At 44.0% G+C, this 19,760-nt stretch overlaps 2 protein-coding genes across 2 annotated transcripts in view; both read right to left on the bottom strand.

Annotated features, from left to right (window-relative positions):
* Positions 1 to 101: 101 nt before the first annotated feature.
* The window catches only part of RYR3 (ryanodine receptor 3), a 566,751-nt gene continuing 547,092 nt past the window's right edge, over positions 102 to 19,760 (bottom strand). Inside the window, exons 92-102 of the mRNA XM_050797588.1 lie at positions 16,943 to 17,073; positions 12,296 to 12,338; positions 11,737 to 11,864; positions 10,934 to 10,994; positions 10,480 to 10,626; positions 7,613 to 7,747; positions 5,764 to 5,920; positions 5,037 to 5,101; positions 4,556 to 4,656; positions 1,926 to 1,977; positions 102 to 1,051 (exon numbers count right to left, since the gene is read on the bottom strand). Coding sequence (XP_050653545.1) covers positions 956 to 1,051; positions 1,926 to 1,977; positions 4,556 to 4,656; positions 5,037 to 5,101; positions 5,764 to 5,920; positions 7,613 to 7,747; positions 10,480 to 10,626; positions 10,934 to 10,994; positions 11,737 to 11,864; positions 12,296 to 12,338; positions 16,943 to 17,073 — 1,116 coding nt within the window. The 3' untranslated portion in view covers positions 102 to 955. The remainder of the gene's footprint in view (positions 1,052 to 1,925; positions 1,978 to 4,555; positions 4,657 to 5,036; positions 5,102 to 5,763; positions 5,921 to 7,612; positions 7,748 to 10,479; positions 10,627 to 10,933; positions 10,995 to 11,736; positions 11,865 to 12,295; positions 12,339 to 16,942; positions 17,074 to 19,760) is intronic.
* Positions 18,573 to 19,497, bottom strand: LOC126958869 (cytochrome c oxidase subunit 7C, mitochondrial-like). The gene has a single exon (XM_050797587.1). It carries the CDS (start codon positions 19,082 to 19,084, stop codon positions 18,893 to 18,895), a length of 192 nt encoding a protein of 63 aa, XP_050653544.1. The 5' UTR covers positions 19,085 to 19,497; the 3' UTR covers positions 18,573 to 18,892.

Genomic DNA, 19,760 nt, shown 5'->3' with positions numbered 1-19,760 from the left:
TTTGTCGCATGTCCCCTTTCGCATGTCCCCTTTCCCAGCAGTCACAGAGGAGCTGTAGAATCAACCAGAAGTGGTACATTCCAAGAGGCCAAACCACGGAGGTGTTGGTGTGTATTACTTTATTGCAGTGGGCACTTCATTGTATTTGAGGAGATTCACCTCAACATAGCAGCTCCACTACTTACAAGGACCATAAAGCATTACTCCATTTTGGCATAAGGTTGAGATTTTTTCTGAAGTTTCAGTACAGTACTTTTCTTCTAATAACAGCAGTTGACTGCTGTTACTAAAAAAACTTGTATGAATAACCTTCAAGTGCAGTTTCATAAAGTAAGACAGAAGATCACAACTAATGAATGGAACTGTCCTTCTGGAACACAAACATAAAAAACTTGCATAGCTATATCTAAAGAGGTTTTAAGGCACTTAATCGATATTTCAGTGTCGACAAAGTGTCGGTTTTTTTTCCTATTTCTTTAACTGCTTAAAGCTTTTCTGGATACAGTCACTAGCAAGTACCATGGGAAAAAATTAATTAGAGTGCAGTTAACATTATCTTTTGTAGTTCAGACCCTATGAGTCACAAGTTGGATACCATGGTGACATTCAAGTGTTTAAAATTTCAGGTATTACACACATTCAAGACTTCATAATTCACTAGCCCTTTCCCTAATGCTCCCATCCCAACAAACAAAAACTTGAAGGCAGTTGCCTAGAGATGACTTGATTCTTCGCCATCCTTAAACATTTTGACAGGTTCTCTCCCACAGTATATGTCCATTAGGCACAAAAAGCCAAATCAGTTTCAAAATAGCACAGATTTTTAGCAAACAGCTTTTTTAAGGGAGACATTTAGAAAATGTCACATTTCAGATATGCTGCAGAACTGTAAAAGGAGGACTCTATTTCATGGGAAGTTGACTGTCCAGAATTGTGGCGCTTCTTTCATTCAGATTTATCCAAGCTGATCTTCATACTGTTTACGAAAGCAGTCACCAGCTGGGAAGAAATCCCAGCACCTTTCTTGGTACATCTTCCAGACATAAGATTCCTGAAATAATGGGAACAACGGGTGCTTATTTCTAAACCACAGTAAGCGAAAACCCACTTTGTTTTTACCCTCTGATGTGAATTTATATGAGGCCAAACCTGCACATTCATTCTTGCTCTATTCTGCTGTTTGGGGAGCAAGAAGCCATGGCTCCCTGACACACGCTGGCAGGGAAGCAGAAAAATCCCCTTCTGCCCCAAACAAAACTGAAACCAATGTTTGCCATTAAAACTACTTAACGATTTAGCAATAAGCTGATTCCACGCCGTTGGTGGAAGACGGAGGAATGCATGAGGGAACGTTTATTGCTAAATCCAGATCTGGAAACCGGCGACTTCTGCCAAAGAAAGATATTTGATATGTTTGGTATTGATATTTGAATAATTTGATAACTGACGTTTTCCTCCCTTGTTCTCTACCTTTATGTTTCTTTTTCACATTTAGTCACAAAATTTGACACATCCTCTCACATGCACACCTCCAGGCTCCTGTGTCACCCACACATGAGGTCGTTATCTTTCTTAGGCTGGCTCTCACTCCGTTGTACTCCGATTTTTCTGCTTTGTTACAGCCACCCACTCCATTCCTCATTGTCTTTTTCCTCTGTAATGTTCTCCCCACCTCCAGCTCTTCTAGTCTGAAGCAGTAGCTATAAGCGTTTGGAAAATGTCAGTGTTTGTTGGGAAGGATAACCAGGAGGACCTTGGCTTCTTTCTTACTAAGTCACAAAAAGGTAATGGAAAAATGCATACATGGGATTAATGGGGCCATCTATCTATTTCAGATAGCCTATGCCCTACGCAGTCTCAAGGTTTAGCAAAGGGAGATCTAACACGGGTGTATGATTCTTAATTGAAGGCATTTTGTTTCTCACCTGACCCGTGTGCTCTGTTTCATCTTTATTAATCAAATACATCAGAAAGAACCTGGAACGAGGAAAAAAGATAGTATTAGATACTCTGGTCAAGACCCAAGTTCATTCACATGGATTAACTGTAATCAGGGCTCAGAAAGGCTGTTCGGTCCCATGCTGTCTACTGTGGCATAAGGACGCACACCATCATTTGTGTCCATCATAGTAGCACACATGAATCTCGAAATTAGCCACTTCGTGAGGAGAGATGCTTTTTGCCATCCCTAAACCTCGAGCTAAGATCACTTGCAAGGTAGCATTTTGGCCACCATTTTATTGTTAACAAAATTCTAATAAAACAAATGGTAGCCCAAATTCTTACCATAGAATATTTAACAGGCCATTTGTCATCTCATAAAAATACAGAATTGAAATGATGTGTGTGTCTCAAGAGTATCTGTCATGGAAAAGTTAGAAAGTATTTAATCTCGTTGAGTTGCTCTGATTCTTCCTGAAGTCTAGTTTTGTTTTGATCATAGATAGCTGGGGGAATGCCAGTGGAGTTTCACTTGCTTTGTGATCTGTGTCTTAGGTTTGAGTTTGTCTGTGACACATAAGTATCCCAGGGGGCAGGGGCTGAACTCTCAGCTCACATTACATGATCTCAGAGACAGTTTCCAAAGGAACCAGGCTCGTGCCCTTCAGGAAAAGGATGGTGAGGCTGGCGATATGAGAAAGTAGAAATTCTGTCCTGAGGGTGGAGAGTCTGAGCCCCAGATCTGGAGTTCTGTCAGGGTGATACTCTGTTTAGAGCTTCAGATCCTGGCCCACAGTAGCAGCTCTAAGTAGGTTTATTGCCTTTCCCCTTCTTGTTTACTGAGAAAGAAAGCAGGGTTAATCTCTTTATCCTGTTTGATTCTTAGGGGCTTAGGACATCATTCCTTGCCCAGCACATTTACTTGACAAAGCACCATTTTGGGTGGGAGGCTCAAATATGAACAAGTTGGGTTCTTTCCCCTCAAGCTTGCTCCTAGAGGGGATGGAGACCAGTGCAGCAGTGCCATGGGAAGGCACAGAAAGGGGTTCCAACCCAAATGACAGCATCCTTCCACTGGTCTGTCATCTGCGAAAGATGAGGGCTCAGCTCTAATCCCAGCATTCTGGGAGGCCAGGGTGGGTGGATTGCTTGGGCTCAGGAGTTCGAGACCAGCCTGGGGAATATGGCAAAACCCCATCTCTACCAAAAAATACCCAAAAAAAAAGCTGGTGCTAAATGAGTGGTGTGTCTGTCCCAGCTGCTCAGGAGGCTGAGGCGGGAGGATGGCTTGAGCCTGGGAGGTGGAGGTTGCAGTGAGCCAAGATCACACCACTGCACTTGAGCCTGGGCAACAGGGTGAGACCCTATCTCGAAAGAGAAAGAGAGAAAGGAAAGAAAGATGACTCTCTAAGCTACAAAATAGAGAGAGAAGGGGGAAGAGCTAGGCTGGGGAGCAGAGCCCAGGATTTTTTTTCTTGTAAATGATCAGTTACAGGGTCTGAGTTATCAGGTAATAAAATCTATATACTCTTCTGTAAGTTTTTAAGTTTTACAGGAAGTCCCTAGTACCCAGTAGGTTCAGGTAACTTGTTCTTCAGTGAATGCTTTACCTTAGAAGAAGTAAAACATTTATTAGTTGCCTACTGGGTGCCAGGCATTGTTCTAGGTGCTGGGATAAAGCAGTATGAAAGGGCCGGGCGTGATGGCTCACGCCTGTAATCCTAGCACTGGGAGGCTGAGCCAGGCGGATCACCTGAGGTCAGGAGTTCAAGACCAGCCTCGCCAACATGGGGAAACTCCCATCTCTACAAAAATGTAAAAATGAGCTGGGTGTGATGGCAGGCGCCTGTAATCCCAGCTCCTCAGCAGGCTGAGGCAGGAGAATCGCTTGAACCCGGGAAGCAGGGGATGCAGTGAGCCAAGACTGCACTCCAACCTGGGCAACAGAGCAAGACACTGTCTCAAAAAAAAAAAAAAAAAAGGTAATATGAAAACAGACATGCCCAAAAATATCCCAGGTCATGGGGCTTAGCTATTAATGAGAAAGGACAGACATGAGGAGGCCTGAAAACTGACCACAGAATTTAAAAACATGCAGGTTACAGGCCCCTTTGATAAGACCCAGTCTTAGGATGTGGTGTGGAGGAAAGCCTGCCAGTAGGAGGTTCACAGGAGAATGAGAAGCGAAAAACTGAAGACAGTGAGTGAGCATGGACAGCTGTCCATTGTGCTGAAAGGGAAAAAGAAGTAGGGCTATAGTTGGAAGTAAAAGTGGGGCCACAGATTTTTCTTTGTTTAGGATTTTAAAAAAGCGTATTTATATGGTGATGGAAGAAGTCCAGTAGAGAAAGAGAAATTGCTGGAGGTATGTGTCCTGGATGGAATCCAATCACAGGTTGAGGGGCTGGCCTTTTGCTAGGAGCAGGAATTGTCCACAACACACGTCTATCACACATGGGAGAGGCAGAGTCTATGGACAAAGGTACAGGTTCATGGGGACTCCTGGAAGTTCTTTTCTGGTTACTCTTTTTCCAGCAGAGACTGAACTATATGACATAATTGGCTTTCTCTATGCTACAAACTCCTATCAGTTCTGTTAACCAAGAATACTCACAAGTAGTTGGCTAAGTTGTGCTCTTGTAAGGTATGTGTTTCAAAACCATGAGGGGTCGTGTCAAAGTAGTCATTGCCAATCCCACAGATGAAACATTTGGTCTAAGAAAAATAACAGGCAGAAAAGGCATTTGTAGGCATAATATAGGCAGGAGAGAAAACTGTCATGATTCTATCGAATTGAGGGACAAATGAAAACTTTCTCATGCTTTTGGCTTTTAGTCATTCACTCAGTGGTACCACACACTTAGCTCCCGGTTAGCTGAGGATACTGCTCCCTCTGATTATGGGACAGTGAAGGCGGCAGCAGAGTGGCAGGCCTGGCAGGGGTATGGCAGAGTGCAGAGCACAGGGCATGGAAAACAAACTGTGGTCTTGCTTAGTACTGGCCCTAAGTAATAGTAAAACCTATTGTTTAAAAAATCCATTTGCTGCTGGGGATATTAAAGTAGAGCTGGGATTAGTAGTTAGAGGAACATTACCTCCATATCTTCTCGCACTTGTTCCTGCTGGTCTCTTAGCTCTCCGAAAGCATCAATAATAAGACCTGGAATTTTAAATATAAAGACAAAGCAATCTGTGGAGTGGTTCAGTGGTTCAGGGGTAGAGGAATGATAGAGGGATTGGAAGAAGCTACTTTGTTCTGTTAAAGTGAATTATCAAGCTGAACCACTCAAAGCAAAATTAGAAAAATAATACTCGTGTTTCTAACAATTTCGCATCGTTCCTCCCAACTCTACCTTTCGACACTATGCAGTGCTGTTAGCTACTTGCCTCTCCCTTAAATTCATCATCTTTCTCCAATCTTGACAAGCTATTGACTGAAATACCATTCTTTCCCTCCCCTCCCCTGCACTGTCCAGCTCCTCTGCTCCTACCCCATCTCCCTCTCTGGGAGGAAAATGAAGACGACAAGACCAGCCACAGGAGAGAGCTCAGAAGCAGAAGTGAGGAGGAAATAATTCAGAGTAGAGGAACAGAAGGAAGCGGTTCCTCTGTATGGATGAAGCTTATAACTGTGCCTGGGTGTGTCTTTGGCTTTATATATAGCCAAGGCCTCAGGTATAGTAGATACTAAATTAGCTCTTGCTAAATTAACAAGTAAATGAATTCACACACTTCTTCATAAACCAATTAAGTCATAGATGCAAGAAGGCAAAAATAACTAGATTAAAACCTGTTCATACTCAACATAATTGGCAATCATACCTTGAATGATGGCCAGCAAGATGACAATGACAAAGAAGAAAAAGGTAATGTCAAAGACAATGCGATACATTTCATAAGGATCACCAGCAGGGTCTTCAATCTCGTCACCAATGCCACCTCCTGCTCTCACTCCCACGTACATGTGGAAAAGGTAACACTAGAGAAGAAAAATAATGGCGATTTAGGCACAAGTCACAGTTCTGTTTTTAGCAAGATGGTCAGATCATTCATATGATTCGGTCAGATTATGGCAGCCCCGAGCCAGGAGAGGGGAACTCTTCAGAGGTACCAGTATTCATGCTGCTAGCTGCTGTCCACTACACCCTCTGGACAGTCTGACATCTACAAAGATGGAAGCCTGTTGTTACATTTAGGCTTTTAAAAGGTACTTTGTAGGCCCATTAAAAAGAAAACAGTTTTGAACTATTTGATAGAACAGAATTCATTTAAGGTGGATGTAAGTTAAAAGATCTTTAAGCCTTGATGTGCATCGCCTATGCCAGATACTAATTTTTCCTCATTAAGACTGTTAGCCTGGCCTTCAGGCTGTGCCTTAAACTGCAAAATAGGCCCCCTCTTCTTCTGTGTTCCCCTTACATCTGGTGGGGCAGGGGTTCCTGCAGCAGGAAGGTCAAATATAACGGACCTTTCTGCTGCTCCTGCTCTGCAGGTTTGAGCCAGTCTAGGCCCAGGCCCATTGAGCAGGGCAGCCTCTTCTCTCCACTGGCGGGATGGGTTAGACGCGCAGAGAGAGGACTGTCTTACACCTGGAAAAGCAAAAGCCAGGGGCAGCCTGAAGACATGCTGGTCCGACTAGTACTCTAGGGGCTGGTGCTGCTGTCTCATGACGGTGCTTGGCCCAAGAAAGCACGTGGAGAGGTTTTCGTCAAGAAGCATCGCCTCTGTCACAGAGATGCTCACAGACTGGGCAGTTCACTGTCCCCTGTCCCTGAGACACATGTTCTTCTGAAATCTGGTCAAAATAAACTGGAGATGCTGCTGCAGCCAAGCTGGCTTACTCTGGGCGGTGCCTTTTTTCTCACGAAGCTCTGGCCTGACAGGACTCCCCCTCCCCACTCCACACCTCCTCCTGCTGCTGTCGTGTTCTTCAGCCGATGGTGGCTGTCCGGAAGGAACCCCTGACTGGCTTGCTGAAAGAAATGAAGTGCTCAATCCCGGCCCATGGGACTTTGCTCTCGGTTCTGAGACAACGATCAAAGCTCGACTCCCATGAAATTTAGGCCCAGGTTTCATTCATCATAATGTCTCATCTTGGCCAGGCGCAGTGGCTCACGCCTGCACTCCCAGCACTTTGGGAGGCCGAGGTGGGCAGATCACCTGAGGTTGGGAGTTCGAGACCAGCCTGGCCAACATGGAGAAACCCCATCTCTACTAAAAAAGACAAAATTAGCCAAGCATGGTGGTGCATGCCTGTAGTCCCAGCTACTAGGGAGGCTGAGGCAGGAGAATTGCTTGAACCCGGGAGGCGGAGGTTGTGATGAGCCAAGATGGTGCCACTGCACTCCAGCCTGGGCAACGAGCGAAACTCTGTCTCAAAAAATAATGTCTCATCTTTACCCCAGAAAAAATATAGAAGAATGATGACCCCACTATGCAGGGTGCTTCCCTTTCCACGGGGCTCAGATGTGTGGTAATGAAACCTACCTCCATCACTTCTGTCTTCCCAGGACACTCCTGTCCGGAGGAGACGTCTGTCTTCTACTCTAATCTCCGCTGTGATCTGTAACTAACTCTACAGCTCTCACTTAGTTCTCCAGAGCACCCCCACGCAGCCCTTCTTCCCAGTGAGGGGGTGGGGTGGGGTGGCCCGCAGTGGGTGGGCTCTCACCGTCATCATGTCGTCACACTTCATATCAGGCTCGTCATCGTCTTCGCTTTTGTTGTAGAACTTGCGGAAGAAGTTGAAAGCCACCACAGTATAGAGATACACCACCACGGCCAGGAGACCGACCGTCAGAACCAACTGGGAATGAAACGACAGAGAAAGGAAAAGGAGTGGGGTCTTCTCTACCTCAAAAGGTTCACAGGAGCCTCTAAGAAAACAAGGAGGAACAGTGAGGACCAGCAAGGAGAGGAAATGGGGAAGGGGTGGAGGGCGGCTAAGAAAGCCATCAGGCCATGAGCAGAGGAGGAAAGATGGGACCACAGGTAACGAGAAGCGGGCTTACTGGGAGAAAGAGTAATGATGGGGTGTTGGAAGTCCTGGCCTCCAGTACCTCAGAATGGGACTGTATTTGGAGATGGAGACACAGCCTTCGAAGAGGTAAGTAAGTTAAAGAGTGAGGCTGTTAAGATGGGCCCGCAGCCAATCTCACTAGCATCCTTAGAAGAAAAGGAGCTGGGGACACGGAGAGCGAGGCTAGACACAGGCACACGTGAAGGGACAGTGAGGGGAAGCAGCAGCGAGAGGGTGGCTGTCCACAGCCACGTGGAGGCCCCCGAGGAGGCCAACCCTGCTGGCACTGTGACACTGGACTCACCGCCTCCAGAACTGTGGAAAAGACATGTCTGTTGTTTAACAAAACACCAGTCTGTAGTACTTCGTTCTGGCAGCCAAACAGACTAATGTATAGGGTATTAGATTGGGCATAAGTAAAATATAAAGGAACTTAAGTATTGAATAGTGAAGGTGCTATGAGGAGGGGTATATGTGTTTTGTTGTTATTCATACAGAGCTAGCTCTTACCTGAGGCTTCACAATGCAGCTTCTACTCTAATGTTGCTTCTTAAAAAACCCCAGGCTGGGCACGGTGGCTCACGCCTGTAATCCCAGCACTTTGGGAGGCTGAGGTAGGCAGGTCATGAGGTCAGGAGATCGAGACCATCCTGGCCAACGTGGCGACACCCCATCTCTACTAAAAATACAAAAATTAGCTGGGTGTGGTGGTGCGTGCCTGTAATTCCAGCTACTCAGGAGGCTGAGGCAGGAGAATCACTTGAACCCAGGAGTCGGAGGTTGCAGTGAGCCAAGATCGCTACACTGCACTTCAGCCTGATGGCAGAGCGGGACTTCGTCTCAAAACAAAAACAAAAGCAAACCAAAGGTTCTTTGGACTGGTAGGTATCCCTACCTTACACTATTTCATAAATAATCATGTACTGGATAATTATCACAACTTTGAAGGCACTCTGAAAATTACCGTGGTGGAGCTGAGTCACACTTTTTATTACCGAGAATTCTGCCCAGGCCGTTTGGGGTGTCCTAGGGCCTCGCTTACTTCCAGGCTTTAGGAGTGCGAGCTCAGTGGCTTAAGTGAGGGGTACACGGGACTTGCACATCTGACCTCTCTCAAGGACTAGGCATTGAGCTGGGAGATACGAATATCAGCATGATCAGAGCTTTGCCTTCAAGGAGCGACACAAAAGGGAGCGGGCACAAGTGTGAAGACAGCACCAGAGGAAATGTATTCAGCAGACTCGGGGGAGGAACAGTCGCTCAAACCTCGGAGAGCAGACCTCGCAGAAAGCAGTTGGTTTAGGAAAAAAGAGAAAGAACTTGAACTTTGCATCAGGGAAGAAAAGGGGTTGAATCTCAGCTCTGCCACTTAGCAGCTGTGTGGTCTTGGGTGAGACATTTAGCCTCTCTGAGCCTCAGTTCTCTTATCTGTAAAGTGAGCCTAACATCTACCTTAGCAGGTAGTTGTGCGACTGTCACCGTAACTGGGACAGGGCATGAGCTTGGCACATTTTAACTTCCACCTTGACTTGTACTTAATGAGGAATGAAACGCTCAACAGTTTGAATTTGTACACAAGGAGAAGCGATTAGAAGATTTTAACATGGTTATAGCCATTGCTATATCCAGTCTCATCAATATCTAATCTTCTATATATTGTCAGAGTCAATTCCTTGATTATATATTAACTATATAATATGTATTAACTACATAATATATATACACACCCATAAAAATGTGTACTGGGTATAAAACAACCATATACATACGTGTGTATCTGAAATCATTGGTTCTTAATTGGATGCAGATATCAGAAATACCTGGGGAGTTTTCTGTGTGCGGCTACTTGCTAACCCCCAGGGAATATATCAGATTCATGGAGGAAGGGGTAGACCTTAAAAAGATCTCCGGCCGGGCATGGTGGCTCACACCTGTAAACCCAGCACTTTGGGAGGCCGAGGCAGGTGGATCACCTGAGATCAGGAGTTCGAGACCCGCCTGACCAACATGGTGAAACTAAAAATACAAAAATTAGCTGTGCATGGTGGCATGTACCCGTAACCCCAGCTACTTGGGAGGCTGAGACAGGAGAACTGCTTGAACTGGGACCTGGGAGGCGGAGGTTGCAGTGAGCCGAGATCCCACCACTGCACTCCAGCCTGGGCTATAGAGCGAGACTCTGTCTCAAAAAAAAAAAAAAAAAAAAAAAAAAAAAGAAAGCAAGAAAAAAAAGATCTCCAAGGTTATTCTGACGTGTCCATCACCTCACTCCCTCCCCTGGTTGATCTAAGTATCAGGGGTCACTGAATCAAGGTCTCATGCTTTTTACATGATGGTTGCAGCTATATTTTTAATTGGCTACAATTCTGCAAAAGCAATCACCACTAGTTCAAGTGTTTGGCCAAGGAAAGTACATGATACACCACGACACATTCCTTCCTGTCATACACTGTATACTACCTGTTTTTTCCCTATGCACACAGAGGTTCATTCTGTTCTGCATCAGTAGAAACCAATACCTGTTTGCCATTGTGAGTTACAGATGACAGAATGGTCCTCAGTGTCTTGAAGCCCATTGCGATATCCAGCAGGTGAGCAGCAAAGAAGAAGTTATTGTAGTGGCCCAGGACTGACATGGTTGTATACCAGGCAAGGTACAGAAAGGACTGGGAATGGAAGAAAGCAGCTTTTTAAGCATTTTTGCCTCGTAATGTGCTCATTAAACCATTTTTTCTGATTTTGGGGGACAAACTGAGGAGAGAGGGGGTTTAGGTGCTGTGAGCTGGCCCAAGAACTGCCAAGTGGGCCCCATCTACCTCAAACCATTGTATAAGTGTTCCCCCAGCACGTAGAAGGCTCCTGGTCTTTGATAAGCAATCCCTGAATCTTTCTGAGCATCCTGCATAGCTTGCTTCTCTGTGGCATCCCTGAACCTGGGGTACAGAATTTTGTTTTTCCAGGTGCAATACTTACGTTGTCAGTAAACACAACTCCAAGCTTCCAGATATGGTACTTCATGTCTATGGAACTTAGCCTAGAGAAGAACACGCGATTTTAAAACTTAGAAATGTCAAGAGGTAGTTAAGTGCTTAATAAGGGGGAAAAAGTAAGTTTTTCTTCTCTCAGGTTTAATAACCTAAATATGGCTCTCAGCTTCATCGAGTTGTACGTGTTCCCCATGAGACAAGAGAATGGTTGAATCACATAGCCTGAATTTTTATTTTATTTTATTTTATTTTTTGGGACGGAGTCTCGCTTTGTCACCCAGGCTGGAGTGTAGTGGCGCGATTTCGGCTCACTGCAACCTCCGCCTCCCAGGTTCAAGTGATTCTCTTGCCTCAGCCTCCCAAGTAGCTGGGACTACAGGTGCCCATCGCCACGCCCGGCTAATTTTTTTTTTTTTTTTGTATTCTTAGTAGAGACAGGGGTTTCACTAAGTTGGCCAGGCTGGTCTCGAACTCCTGACCTCGTGATCCGCCCACCTTAGCCTCCCAAAATGCTGGGATTACAGGTGTGAGCCGCTGCGCCAGCCCAACCTGAAAATTTTAATTAGACTTTCTCTTTCAGCTCTATAGGGCACAAAAATGTATTGGTTTTCAAATTTTTAAAGCAGTGCTCTCCCAATATGTGAGAACCTAGAGGCAACACCTAAGCCAGCCCAGAGCCCAGAGAACAAAGACATGGTTGTGCTTTTTCCCTCAAGCAGCTGAAGAGGAATGGAAAAACAAAGGATCTATTTTAGCTGCTTTGGATTTGAACTCCTAAGTCTTTTGTACCATGACACCAGAGAAGCCGCCTCCGCTTTGGTCTCTTCTACTGGGCTGAAGTCAAGAGCATTTTTGTCCAAACCCAGAAGTTCAGCAATGCGCTCTGCTCCGTAGAGATCTCCATACTTGTTGATCACCTGAAGCAAAGGATGACAGGGTGAGCTCAGGCCACACGCCACCACCAAATATTTTCTAGCTCTGGGTTCTTCAGAGCTTTGCTGCCCTATGGGCAGTCTTCCAAGGGGTAGATTAAGACACAGTTCAAAACGCAGGAAAAAGAGAAAACCCAGAGAAAAAAGCAATGAAGGACAATTAAATGATAACTGTAAAAAACAACATCTACTATGCAGAAAACCATGAGGATCGTGTTCACTTGTTTAAGGCAGATGAGTGTATGAATGAAGCCAAAAACCTACATATGCTCATATCCAACCCCTTCTGTGAGTTACTCTTCTTGAGATATCATCATAAAAGTAGCATCACATTTACTCATGTTTGTATGTGGGGAACTTAAACATAAACCAGTTTTTTTGTGAGCACGGAGCTCACCCCCACTAACAAGGCATACCTTTCTCTTTACAAACTTGTCCCAGTAGTTATTAGGAAAAGATCTGAAAAAGAAAACGAACAAGGTTGGTTCTTCATTCTTAACATCAAGGAAAACACATCAAGAAACTTTTCAGCGTGAGTGCCTGGATCTGGGATCTTTTTGATTTGTGTCCTGCTCACCAAAGAATTCAAGATCTGATTGAAGTTCAGAGTCATCACAGGTATACTGAGTCACATCTGGTTTCACTACTTTGTATTGGCTTCTGAAACACTCAGAAGGCCACAGGGCAGTTTCTGCCTCAGAATTATGATTTGGAGCCAAGAACTGTGATGACGGATTAGAGACAGATACATGTTTCTAAATCCTTTCCCTAATCCCAGTATAACCAGAAACAAAATGCTACAGAAAGCACAGGCATTCCATTCAATGAGTCACGACTTTATGTCAGCTTCTGGGGTAGATAATGGGGATGCGGGATGTGGGATGCGGTGGAAAGTCCCTAACTTCATGGAGTTTCCAGTCTGGGAATCACCTTTAGTTTATTTACATTGGGTTTTTTAAACTGAGGGCTTTTCCACTCTATTTTCTATTTCCACGTAATGCCGCAGGGCCTGCTTTCCTCCGGAGTTGGATCCCTCTCTTTTTTGGAGGTGGTTCTGTACCATCCCCTAACATCCCCAGAGAGATGATCTTTCTTCTGTCTGTAGCTTGTACCAGCTCCACTGCAAATATTTCTTATTGTTGAAGTTAAGAAAGAACTGTCATCTTCAGGAATGTTGGCAAAAACCATTGCAACTATGTTGTTCTTATCCAGACTTACTGAATCCTTCCTGTGGGAGTTCCTTGTAAGGCTGGGTTGCAGCCTAGGAGCCTCTGGCCTTTGGTGCATGCATTCGTACCGTCGTTTTCCTTTATTTGATTCATTCTTTTTGGTTCTGGAACACAACAGTTCCCTATTCTCCAGAGACCACCCAAGTTGTTGATAAGGAAATGAAGAGCTCCCACTATTCACTGACATCTCAGAAGAATAACCCCAGCAAAAGCCGCCTCTCCCCCAACAGGGTGGCAGAATTTTTTTTTTTTTTTTTGCTTGTTTTTGGTTTGTTAAAGCAGTTTCTTTGTCTTAAACATTTAAATGCCACTTGAAAGCAAAAACAAATGCTGGTGTTACAGAGTAAACTGCTAATATTTTATCTCTGGGGGATGAAAATAATTATTTTGACTTTCTTCCTTGTACATTGCTACTTGATATTTTATGCACTGCATTCAAATGGAAAATAAAACAAATAAAAATCAAGCCATGCTCTCTCTGCCACACTGATACCGCCTTTCTCTTAAATCATTTATACAAATGGTCTGTAACATACAACTCAGCCTGGTCGCATTTTGTTCTAAGCACAAGATTCCACAAGTGATGCTGAAGGGCCAAGGACCACAGGCTCTGGGCATGACCCTTTCATAGATACGGTCTTACCTTCATCTGAGCATTCTGCATTTCTTGTCCCCTGACTAGGTATGCAAACTCCTTGAAGGTAGAAAACAGACTTTTACTTGTTACTAGTCCTTAAAGTGTGGCATAGAGAACAGACCTTCAGAAGGAAAGCAGATAAATAAAGTAGTACATCTATACATGAATGTTCAGGGAAGAAGTACCAGATGCTCAACCCATTTAGTAATCAGGGAAATGTACAACGAGGTGCCATTATACACCTACTAGATCAGCAAAATTACTGGCCAATAAGTGCCAGCAAAGAAGTAGAGAAGTAGAAACTAATATAGTACTGTTTGGAGTATAAATTGGAACAAACATTTTGCATATCCTACTATTCGGCAAATTTCTCTCCTGGGTATATACTCTAGAGAAATTCTTCGACTTGTGTATCAGGTATAAGAATGTTCACTGTAGCACTGTTTATAAAAGCCAGAAACTTTAGAAAACAAGTTGAAATATTTACTGTTAGGAAAATAGACAAATGTGATAATATACATGATGGAAAATACTACAGCTTTGAAAATGAACAAACTATAGCTACATACATCAACATGGGTGAGTTTCCAAACAATAATGCTAAAAAAATTCAAGTGATAGTATAATGTATATAGTATAATTCCATTTATATTAAGTTCAAAATAGTCAAAAGAGTCAAAATATATTTAGGGACAAATACCTAAGTGGGAAAACTATAAAGCAGGAGAATGAATATCACTAATATCACTGATTGCTAATTATTTAAGAATTAATATTACTAACCACTAATGAACATCAAAAATGTAGATAGCTGTGGGTTGGGAAGATATGATCAGGGAGGATAATACAGGGGATTTTTAAGCTCTCAGTAATGTTCTATTTTTTAACCTTTTTGGTTTATAATTATACTGTAAAATGTACATATACATTTTATATGTTCTTATTTATGTGTGCTTAACAATATAAAAGTAAAAATTTTAAAAAGAAAGCTCCCATGACATATAGTTAACTGAAAAAAATCAAGTTACAAAACATGAACATGTACTATGATGCCGTTGTGAAAAAAATTAAACACTGGTCTACCTAAAATTTTAAAAAATAGCTATTTATTTATGCATTTCCTACTCATGCACGTTTAAGCCACTCTAAGTAAAAAATATTGGCAAATACCTTTGTTGGGACATTTTAGTGTACTTGTCTCATTATCTCCTTAGGATACATTTCTAGAAATTGAACTGCCTTCTTTTTTTTTTTTTTTTGAGACGGAGTCTCTCTCTGTCGCCCAGGCTGGAGTGCAGTGCTGTGATCTCAGCTCACCGCAACCTCCACCTCCCAGGCTCAAGTGATTCTGCTTGCCTCAGACTCCCAAGTAGCTGGGATTACAGGCACCCACCACCACGCCCAGCTGTTTGTTTTGTATTTTTAGTAGAGACGGGGTTTCACTATGTTGGCCAGGCTGGTCTTGAACTCCTGACCTTGTGATCCACCCGCCTCGGCCTCCCAAAGTGCTGGGATTACAGGTGTGAACCACTGCGCCCGGCTGAAATTGAACTGCCTTCTTACTGGGACTTTTAGGCCATATCCCCTTGTATAACAAGACATAAGCATTACTGATGATTGCACAAAGCTTACCAAAGGATTTAATAGTGTCTAAGACTTCTGTAATGTAATGACAAAGCATCAGAAACAGTGCTTTTCCTTGTGTGAGAAGATTGGCAGGGGACTCGCAGGCAGGGACAGACTGAGGATGTAAGGATGTGCCCGTTCACATTTTCCCCCTTCTAAGAGAAGAGCCTTCCTTTTCTGGAGAATATAAAGAAATATGCTTAGCTGGACCTTTGCAGAGCTGCTTCTCAGTTTGCCTGATCATCTTTGGATAGGACACAGTTTTCTTCTCCTGGAGTCAGGGTTGCTGTTTCTTAACATGCCTAGCTTAATTGGCACACCTGAGTTTCAACACAGTCACCTTTGTTTACATGTTTGACCCTATTTCTTTTCTTTTACCACATTAGTTTATCTTGAAAGTATCACTTACTTTGTGAATCAACTGTCATTGGAGCGTGACACTTGCTAATGGTGATGGCCCTTTTATGGATAGTTAGGGGAAAGGGAATGAGCAACAGCTTAATGCCTACCACGTGCCAGGCATGTGCCAAACATTTGCCACATACATTCATTGATCTTCTGCAGGATGATATTCTCATCCCTCTATTACTGACGAGGAAACTAAGGCTGAGAAGCCTTGATTACCTTGTGCAAGTTCACAGACCAATAAGCTTCAGGGCCTTGGTGTTGCCTGCCTGTCAGTCAGTGCTCTTCCTTCTTCCCACCACAGCGCCGCATGCCGACGAGAAGGAAGGCTTGCCTCCACAGGTCTTCACATCCCTACCAGACAGCTCTATTTACCTGCCCATGTAAGTGCCTCTCAATCTTATGTTAAGAGGAGTCTCTTACCAAGCAGGCTATTTGGTTAAGAAGACTTCAGGCCGGGCGCGGTGGCTCACGCCTGTAATCCCAGCACTTTGGGAGGCCGAGGTGGGCGGATCACCAGGTTAGGAGATCGAGACCATCCTGGCTAACATGGTGAAACCCCGTCTCTACTGAAAATACAAAAAAATTAGCCAGGCGTGGTGGCGGGCCCCTGTAGTCCCAGCTACTCGGGAGGCTGAGGCAGGCGAATGGCGTGAACCCGGGAGGCGGAGCTTACAGTGAGCTGAGATCGCGCCACTGCACTCCAGCCTGGGTGACAGAGCGAGGCTCCGTCTCAAGGAAAAAAAAAAAAAAAAAGAAGACGACTTAAGAGATGGCACAGTTATAGCAGTGTTGTGCCATGGAAGGCTATGGAAAAGCTGAAGCTGATCAACTGGATCTCTAGACTCCTTGGCCACTTAAGCCCTGGAAACACTGTGTGACTCGAACATGGAAAACTAGTTTAAGCAATATTGTACTGGACTGTCTGGTCTAAATCAAATACACGCAGTACCTTCCGATAATATCTTCTGTCCCTGTTAAACTAATGGAAGTCTATACAAGTATTTGATGGGCAGCAAGTGGCTTTCCTGAAGAGGCGAGGGAGAAAAGTCCCAGAAACGAGAAGAAAGTCTGTATTAACCAGTTTTAAGGCCAGGAGGAAAGAGTTACTCTATTTACAGTAGAGACTCCATCTCCTTTTTAGGTTGAGGTAGAGGGACACTCACGGTGTGTTGATCACCAAGCGGTCCCACTGCCCCTTGATGTCATCTTCAGATGGCTGTTCGGTGATATATAGGCCATCAAACTCCAGCTTCCTGGCGATTTCTTTTTCCCTTTTGAATACCACCAAAGGCACCTACGAGTGGGAAGACAATGGTTACTCAGAGCAGGCTTTGTGATTAAAGCACGTGCTCCCAGGTCTTTGTCACAAATTAACCTTCCAACTTCAGAGCAGCAATCTCCTTATAGTGGAATTATTAGGGTGCCTAGTTGTGGGATTAAAGCCCAATGAATCTCTTTGGCTAAATACCCCTACCTCTTTAAACCTGATCTAATTTGGGTCGCTCTTTAAGTTTTCAGTTAGACAGCTAATATTCATACAAACTAGACCCCCTGACCGATGCTAGTGTGCAGGCCATGCCCGGGCTGAATGAGTTAGGACTCCTAAGACTCCTCGGCTGGAGGTGAACCAAGATTTAGAAAGGACAATAAACCATTCTACGGGATGGATGCCACAGGAATAGGATGAAATGTTCCAACTCCCTTCAATGTACAGGGCCATATTTATCTCATGGCTTGGAAGGTGAGTTCATGAAACATGGTTTCATAGTTAGAATGAGAGGATTCAGTCTTTCTGTATTCAAGTTTTCTTCCTGAGATTCTGTCCACAAAGAGCTCCTTCCAGGTAGTGGCATACTTGTTTCCTACTATCACTGTCCATTCTTTTATAATCGGAACTTTTATTTTAGACTAGATATAGTGGTATGGCTATAAGGACCTACTGCCAAAGGGGAACCCAGAAAGGGATTGGAAAATAATCCACTTGCCCCAGCCATCACTAAGTGCACACACACTCCAAGCATGGGACAGTTAATGAGGCCAGAGGATACTGCTGAAATCCTAGGAAATGAGAAGTCACAATTGACACAGCTCCTCCAGCCAGAGAAGCTTAATTCAGACAGAGCTAGGGCGTCTCATCTCGTCATCTCAGCTGAGATGCCACTGGCTACTTGGCGACATCCTTGAAACCTTCATCTCCAAACCCATGATATGCATGTACCCCACATCGCTTTTGTCCAAAACAAAAGAACAAAATTCAGATAGTGATTTGTAAAGAGTTACCTCTTGCCCTGTTTTTCTTTAAAACAATGAAATAACACTGATAAAATGAAAAACTCACGATAGGAAGGTGGCCAAGGCTAGCAGCCACTGCACACTGTGAGGACCTGATGATGACTGTTAGTGCACAGATGATGTGGGAGGTGAGGCAAAGCTCAGTGAGCGACCGACTAATGCCTGCTGTGCTCTGAGTGACTCTGAAGAACAGCAGCAATATCAAGTTGCAGAGGGGTGCTCATCTCTGGGATTCCAAACATTCCCCTTCAATCTTCTAGAAGTTTGTATACTCTCGTAAACAGAACTTCCACATTCTTTACTTGCTAGTGTTTCTTTTTTGTTTTCTCCAGGTCACAGTATAATCTGTACTCCATCTAATAAGCCGAACTCTAGGATCACGAACTAAGGAGCAGCAGCGAACGTGCTTGAGGGTTTACTACGTGTTATGAGTACATTTACACATACTACTACATTTAATCGCCCCAGCAACTTTAGCAACAATACTCATTTTTTTAAAGATCGATTTGTATTTCCCTTTTATTATATAAATTACCAATAAAATCCTGACCTGGGAATCAAAAATTTAATATAACCTCAGTTTAACACCATTAAATAAGCTAACTCACAGAGTCATACTGGAATGTTACCCAAATAATAAAGTAGGCAAATGGCCAATTATTACATTCCCTATTTCAAAAAAGAGGCATTAAGCATTCACGTCATAAGTTTATTGACAAGCATATCTAGTATGCCATATGAGTTAGAGTTTGATCCATTTCCAGAGGCTGCATCTCTTAAAATGCTCTTCATATCTGTTAAATGGATGAACTGAAACATCCTTATGTTTTAAGCAGTTGGTGTCTTACTAGAAGGAAGGGTGTAGCAAATACATATCCAAAGTACAAACACATCTTAGCTAGTAACGTCCACTTGTTTTCCACTGAAAATGGCAAATTCTTCCCAGGGCCCTCCTCAGAGTGGCTCCTACAGACCACAGAGGTTGTGAACCTCCGAATACTCTCACTCAACATAGCGCTGCTGGAAGCTCTGTGAAAGGCCCAGACCGAGGACGGATGAAATGGCGGCAACTCACCAAGACCTTGTTTTCACGACCTTGTTCCCCCGTGCTCAAGGACCAAAAGGAAAGATGGGAAAATAACAATACTCAGTTTTATGGATGAGAAGATAGAGGACTGGGAGTTTAAGTGGCAGAGTTGTGAGTTCAACCCAGGCAGCCTGGCTCCAGAATTTGCAATGGAGTCCTTAGTGTGGCCCAGGGCACAAGGTCTCTTCAGCATGGTAGCTGGACTTCCTACATGACACTACAGTTCACTGGGGGAAGAAAGGACCACAATATAGGAAAATATTTCCTGGACTCTTCCCAGGAAGAAGATGGCTTGCTGTACTTAAGGAGATTTCCTACTCAAGAGAAGGAAGAAACACATGTAATGAGAAAAGCAGTGAGAAAAACAAAATTATGATGTAGCAGAACTAGAACTGGACTTGGGACACCAAAAATTGAATGACTGGAGATTGACATAACTGTAGTGGTTCTGAATATGGCCCCAAGGAACCATGCCTCCTGGAATTCATGCCTTTGTGTAGCACCTCTCCCCTCTACCATGCAGCAGTGAATCTGGGATGGCCACGTGACTTGCCTTAAACCACAGAATGCAATGGAAATGACACTGTGCCAGTTCTGGGCCT

The sequence above is a fragment of the Macaca thibetana genome, chromosome 7 (assembly GCF_024542745.1).
Source record: "Macaca thibetana thibetana isolate TM-01 chromosome 7, ASM2454274v1, whole genome shotgun sequence".
Classification (NCBI taxonomy): domain Eukaryota; kingdom Metazoa; phylum Chordata; class Mammalia; order Primates; family Cercopithecidae; genus Macaca; species Macaca thibetana.
This window is presented reverse-complemented; position numbering and strand designations above follow the sequence as displayed.